The sequence below is a fragment of the Rutilus rutilus genome (assembly GCF_951802725.1).
Source record: "Rutilus rutilus genome assembly, chromosome: 22".
Classification (NCBI taxonomy): Eukaryota; Metazoa; Chordata; class Actinopteri; order Cypriniformes; family Leuciscidae; genus Rutilus; species Rutilus rutilus.
Genome location: NC_140227.1, coordinates 4,733,073 through 4,740,308, shown reverse-complemented (window position 1 = coordinate 4,740,308; position 7,236 = coordinate 4,733,073). Strand labels below are relative to the sequence as shown.

Genomic DNA, 7,236 nt, shown 5'->3' with positions numbered 1-7,236 from the left:
ATTGAGCTTCTTTTCTGCCAGTCTTTTTTCTGTCGTCTTTGAGTTTTTACTTTGTCGTCTTTTTTTTGTTTTTTTTTTGCAAAGGTGCCTTTAGGTAGGCTACTCCGTAGGCTACTAACTTGCTCCAACAAAGTGACTGAAACACTTCCCAACTCACACACTTTAATAGTGCAAGAATTTAAAACGGCAGATGACAAATGATAAGAGAATGTTATTTTCCTTTGGTGTGGATGCTAATATTGTTATAGTTATCTTTATAATTAGGCTTTTAGAAGTTCTTATTTGAGACCTATAGGATTGTTTTTATATTATAATAGAAATTACATTAGCAACACATTAGCATTTTTAACAAGGGTCTGACTAATTATCACATAGAGAGTTGGGTAGATTAACCACACGTTAGATCTTAATACATGTCCATTACTCTCAAGCGGTCCACTGAGTAGCCTACACATTATGAGAAGGTCAGAGAGGGCATCACTGCTGAAAGCCCAACTTGTTTCCTTGAATCAAACAATGTTTGATTCATAGTTCCCCATGAAAACTGAAATCAGAACTTGAGAAACCTGAGGAACAGTGTTGATGTGATGTCCTCACCCTATGTGGAGGGGTTTGGTAGATAAAGTGTAGCCGACAGTCAGTACCGCTTCACGTGCTCCGTTATCCATGGCAATGCTGCTCTTTCTGGTGCTGTTGAAATTCGTCCCAGCCAACTGTAAGTACTGAACACTATCAGGAGCTCACCTTCTTCTTTTTGCCTGCACATTTAGCTTTCTAACAAGGCAATAAAATGACTCTTCCAGTATTTAAGCTTAACTTTTACTCAGTATTTGGGTCAATAACATGATGTTAGTGTTTGTTTAGAATCGAATGCACCTTTGATACGATAAGCATGCTTATATGCTTTCTGAATTAAATTTCAGTTTATTGAGTAATAAAATGGCAGGATTATAGAACTGTCCTAATATCACAACAAAAAGGGTCTCACTAAATCATGTCATTTTTGAAAGAATTTAAATATATATATATATATATATATATATATATATATATATATATATATATATATATACAGTATATATATGTTTCCTTAAAAAAAACTGCTTCACTGCTTATTAATATTTTACATACTTTTGTAATAGTGGAGGATCACTGAAGACTGGAGTAATGATGCTGAAAATTCAGCTTTGCATCAAAGGAATAAATTACATTTTAAAATGTATAAAAATAGAAACTATTTTCACAATATTACTGTTTTTACTATATTTTTGATCAGATCAATGCAGCCTTGGTGATCATAAGAGACTTCTTTCAAAAAACGAAAGTTGGCAAGGTCAATAAGTCTCTTAAAATATCAGATAATTTTACCTTTTTAAATATTAAGGTCAAACATCTTATATTTTAAGAGACATATTTAAATACGTCTCTAAATTATTACATTATTATCCACTCACGTGTTTAAGGAAATAGCTTGTACTTAATTACATCACATGACATCATTAGAGTCATTACATTGAACCTTTTTTTGAAAACGGTATAACGTTTTTCAAAATCTTTATTTTTATTTTGATCATGGACATTCTTATTTTTCAATTAAATTACCCATTTGATATGCATTGATCATGCACTTTATCAAATACTGACTGTATGACTCAATCAGATAACATAAACCAACATTAGACGACATATCAATAATCAATAGAATTTCAGGCTGTATATTCTTTTCAATTTTATAGAATACCAAGCCTTATATCCTTTCTTGGAAAGAAACTTGACCTTTATTTAACAAGGATACTCAGGGTGTCAAGCTTGATTTTGTCAGCTGTCAATTTCAACTCATTGTAAATGAGATTAGACTTTTATTTCATTGCCCTTTCACTGTCACCTTGAGTTCTGAGCTATTTTAAATCTTTGTTATATTGTTTTCCAGGTCTGGACTTTGTTCAGGGGCGCATTGTTGGCGGATATACCCCCTCGCCAAATTCAATCAAATACATAGTGTCGTTACAGAGCTCGAAAGGGCAGCACTTCTGTGGCGGATCTCTGGTCCACAAGTACTGGGTGCTTACAGCTGCCCATTGCAATATTGGGTGCGTGTTTTTTAACTTTTATTTAAACAGATTCTCTGTCTAAACAAGCTTTTTATGAGACTTACAGGTTGTGTAGCAGCAGAGCTGATGGCCAAGTCCGTGTGTGAGTCGAGAGGCAGAGTAAAGCAGACATGCGGTAACCTTGACCCGTCATCACCGTGTGGTACTTAATGAATGCTGGCTTATCTGCCGCTTGGCATGGCTGAGCCTGCTAACAGGGACAAATACTGTCATTCAACTCATGTCCTCTGCAAAGAGTATCAAGAAATCAGATACCAAGCATATGTCTGGTATCTGGAAGGCTCTTTCTTTAGATACAGTATTTACATTGTTTTGTTTTTGTAGCTATGCAGTGGTATTAGAATATCATTCAGAGGCTGGCGACTGTATTTGTGCTTGTCTTTAGGATGGATCGGATGATGTTGGTGGCTGGAGACTATACTCTGGGTGTTTATGAGGGGACAGAGCAGTACTCCAAGCCTCTGTCGCTCATCACGCACCCGCTGTACAACAGGAGCACCAATAATGCAGATATTATGCTCATAAAGGTATGCTCTTAAGTGAGTGAGTCTATAACTATAAGAGAGTAGAGTTACTTGACACTGTCAAATGAGAACTGAATCAAATTTGCTTTGTAATGGACAATTTTTGCAACGTCGACACTGTTGTTGAACTGGATTGAATCAAATTATACTGACTAGGGGTGAATAACGACACTATTATCTGTAGTAGAGCTGCTTGTAGCTGAATTGAACTCATAATTGATGAAATGAATCATCACTGAACTGACTTGAGCTGGATAATGGCACTATTGTCTGGAAGAGCTCCTTTACAGCGGAATTTGAATTTGTCTCATATTTGATTATGTTTACATTATTAATGCGATTATTTTCCTGTTTATTACTGTGAAGCTGCTTTGAAACAATATGTATTGTATAAAGCGCTTTATAAATGAAGGTGACTTGACTTGAATCTGATTGGTCAATTATGGCAATTACATAGGCCTATATGTGACCTTGGATGACAAAACCAGTCACGTGGGTAAATTCCTCGAAATTGAGATTTATACATCATATGAAAGCTGAATGAACAGGCTTTCCATTGATGTATGGTTTGTTAGGATAGGACAATATTTGGCAGATATAAAACGATTTGAAAATCTGGAATCTGAGGGTCAAAAAAAAAAAAAAAAAATCGCCTTTAAAGTTGTCCATTTATGTTCACGATTGTGCAGCATTCACTCACAAATATAAATGTTTTATATATTTACGATAGGAAATTTACCAAATATCTTCATGGAACATGGTCTTTACTTAATAGCCTAATGATTTTTGGCATAAAAGAAAAATTTATAATTTTGACCCATACAATGTATTGTTGGCTATTGCCACAAATATACCCGTGTGACTTGTGACTGGTTTTGTGATCCAGGGTCACATATTATTTATATGCTTGTAAATATTTTTTGTATTTTAAATAGAGACAGTCTAACATAGTCAGACCATGAAGAAACAACATAGGGAAAACCATTAAAATGGTCAATCAGTCACAATCAAGTATTCAACAACACCATATCAATTATTCAACAGTTAGTTCTGGTCCTTGAATGTGGTTAGGTGGCTTTCCACGAGTGCTCATTCGAGTCCAACAGCGCTGGAACAGTTTGTTTCACTCCTGTGTGCGTTTGCATGTTCCAGCCACACTGTAGCAGGGCCGTAAGTGGCGTCGATGAGTCATTGACTGAGGTTAAGTGTGAAATTGCAGACTCTCTGAGTGCTTATTTAAAATAACTAAATGTGACCATTAAAAAAAGTGTCTTTATACTATGAATGTGTGTAGTATGAATGAGATCTGGACGTACTACAACTGTCATGTGATCTACCAGCATTAACTGTCATTCACAAATCATCTCCAATAGCCTCATGGGATATAAAGTGTCCATCAGATGTGCATTTCATAATCTTGCCAAAAGCAGTAGGTCAATCTAGGCACTTTTCGGCTACTGTTTTATTAACACTGTAAATTCAGACCTATACTTCTTTTTTCACATACTGATTTGTTGACGTTGACATTGACCTGATTGGTTATAAGGCCGTTTGTGACGTCAGAAACACCAGCGATTTCAAACCGTGTCTTTGGTTCACTGCAGTTTTAAGGAGAAAATACTCAGCAATGGTGTTGACTTATGAATTTACACATGGTTTGTCTTAAAGCATATTAAAAACACCACACAGACATATAAACAACATTAAAAGCTTGATTTTCACCAGAGGGGGACCTTAACCAATTTGTTCAAAATAACAGATTCATTAATGCCACTATTGCTGTGTTGCGCGCAAATGCTGTATATTCTGCTGTAACGTTCTTTAGGAAGATATTATTTCACAGATCAAAAATAGAGGATAAAATAGATAAACAACTGGCAATTTTTCACACTTACATGCAATCAGATTTGATATGATAACGAATGCCTATTTGGGGTGCTGTCCGAGGGGACAGTTTGGGCCCAAACCCAGAGTACTGCCCCCATCCTTGACTAGGATAGGAAAACTGTCATGGGACAGAGGTGAGGGACGGCTATATATACAGGTCTCTTCGCGTGCTGATTGGATTACCTGAACATGCTCCTCCTGAACTTCATTTAATGTTGAGTTCTTGTTTAATGAATCAATATTAACATAACTAGCCACCAGGTCACCTTGCATATGCTTTGTAATAAATGGTATAACAGTTTGATGATGCTTTCATACCAACCCTGATCTGTAAATCTGTCTCTGGACGCTGGTTCTTTCAGCTCAGTGCGCCTATAGAGCTGAACAGGTATGTGTCGCTCGCCCCACTCCCCAAACAGAACACAGGGCTGCTGGCGGGCCGGATGTGCCGGGTGTCTGGATGGGGCTCCACGAGTCACAGCGGAGGACTGAACCCTCTCACCCTGCGTACGGTCAAGCTCCCCATCGTCTCCACCTCCAAGTGCAACAGCAGCGACTCCTTCAGCGGAAACATCACAGCGAGCATGATCTGCGCCGGCTCCAGAGCGGGAGGAAAAGATGCATGTAAGGTACTGTGATAACGACCAGCTCACATCCTTCACTGTCCACGATTCAAGGCTTTACAGGGATGTTGGGATTCTGATGTTCCAGGGGGATTCCGGAGGGCCGCTGGTGTGCGATGGACGGGTCTACGGCCTGGTCTCCTGGGGAAACGGCTGTGGAGATCCAAGGTTTCCAGGCGTGTATACGGCCGTGTCCCGCTTCCGCAAGTGGATTGACCAGACCATATACAGCCCATACTCACGATGCCTGAAGTCCGTTGGTCTTTTCAGCAGGGAAGACTAAACTTCTGCGTGTTTCAATTCATGCAATGTGCAAAACAATATTCTTTAACTATGGGCACCTTTATCCTTGTGGACTTTTTTGAAAATAAAGTCTCCTAAAACATGCATTTCACATTCTCACTGCATGGGTTATTTAATTTGGTCAATGCTTTTTTCATGAACATTTCACACTACATCTCAAATGATGTATTGTGTTGAACAGCATTCTGTGGTGGAAATGACAGATGGAAATATATGAAACTTAATTTTAGCATTCATGTATCCTTAATAGTCTGTGTAGAGAGAATGGTGTCGTCTTGGCGGCCCTAATTTAAAAACAAATGATCGTTGCGACGGAAGCGAATCAATCAAAACTAACTTTAGCTGGAAAATAACTTTATTAAAGAACCGCTATAAAGCCAAAACAATCTTACGTTAAATTATACATTTATCTCTGTAAAGCTGCTTTGAGACAATCTACATTGTTAAAAGTGCTATATAAATGACTTGACTTGACTTGACTTAATACCTGTATAGTTTTTGCATAATTTGACAAAATAACAGCTTGCTTGGAAATGACGAACAATAGAAATGCACAGTTTATAAATGGTAATTATCTTGGTTTTTCTTTATTTATTTGGGGCAAAATTGTTTGTTGAGGTGGAAATGCTGAAAGAGCTTTTTTTCACTGTTTGTTCAGATCATCATAGTTTAAACTATAATCATTTATATTTTTTATGATAGATTTACATATTTTAATATTGAAAGATTGTAGGGCTGGGACGAGAGTAAAATAAATCATTGCATAAAAGGCATTTGAAAAAATGAATGAAAGCGCAGTAAAACTACTCTAGGTTTTAATGCAGCCTTCATATATCACTTTTAATAACAAACGTTCCCTGGGACACTACCGTTCAAAAAATTATATTTTTAATCAGCAAGGAAACATTCAAATGCATCAAAAGTGACAGTAAAGGCATTTATTTATACATTTTATTTAAATTTATAATGAAAAGATTTCTATTTCAAATAATTGAACTATATTCATCAAAGAATCCAGAATAAAAAGTGTCACGGTTTCTGCAAAAGTATTAAGCAGCACAACTGTTTTTACACTGATAATAATCAGAAATGTTTCTTGAGCAGCAAATCATCATATTAGAATGATTTCTGAAGGATCATGTGACACTGAAGACTGGAGTAATGATGCTGAAAATTCAGCTTTGCATCACAGGAATTAAATGACATTTTAAAATAGATTGAAATGCAAAAGATTTTAAATTGTAATAATATTTCACAATATTACTGTTTTACTGTATTTTTGATCAAACATGGTGCCTTAGTAAGCATGAGACTTCTTCCAAAAACTTTTTTCAACCCCAAACTTTTAAATGGTAGTATAAAGTTGAAAAAGTACTAATAAATGGAAGCGAATGGATCTAAATCTAATGTGAAGGCCTCTTAAAACTACTATGTTGTGAATGTGAAGACTTATCAGTGCATTTTAATATCAGTTAGTCCCCCTTTAAAATGCTTATTTGCTTGGGAATAATTCCAAAAGATTTCACCAAAGGATATTAAATGCAGAAAAATTGCCATTTGTTAAGCTCAAATGATGTGAATGGAAGCTATAAAAGGACTTGACGTTGTACTGTACAAGTAACAAAGGCTGTTTGCACATTTAATAGGAATGGGTGTGTCCACAATTACTCTTCTCTGGAGGAGGCTTTAGTTCCAGGAGCTTTTGGTTTCACTGCACACGACACCACATGTAAGATGATCTCTGCATGACAGGCCCCATGTGAACTACACACAATCATTCACAGCAGT

At 36.6% G+C, this 7,236-nt stretch overlaps 1 protein-coding gene across 1 annotated transcript; it reads left to right on the top strand.

Moving 5' to 3' along the window:
• Window positions 1–427: 427 nt before the first annotated feature.
• LOC311282242 (trypsin) lies at window positions 428–5,533 on the top strand. Its single transcript, XM_084395877.1, has 5 exons — window positions 428–715; window positions 1,931–2,090; window positions 2,497–2,638; window positions 4,885–5,151; window positions 5,234–5,533. The coding sequence occupies exons 1-5, from the start codon at window positions 667–669 to the stop codon at window positions 5,426–5,428; spliced, it is 813 nt and encodes a 270-aa protein (XP_084252003.1). The 5' UTR covers window positions 428–666; the 3' UTR covers window positions 5,429–5,533.
• The last annotated feature ends 1,703 nt before the right edge of the window (window positions 5,534–7,236 follow it).

Coding starts and splice junctions, on each gene's coding strand:
- LOC311282242 (XM_084395877.1), top strand. CDS start 667: ATGGCAATGCTGCTCTTTCTGGTGCTGTTGAAATTCGTCCCAGCCAAC. Junction 716..1,930: donor GAAATTCGTCCCAGCCAACT/GTAAGTACTGAA, acceptor ATTGTTTTCCAG/GTCTGGACTTTGTTCAGGGG. Junction 5,152..5,233: donor GAGGAAAAGATGCATGTAAG/GTACTGTGATAA, acceptor CTGATGTTCCAG/GGGGATTCCGGAGGGCCGCT.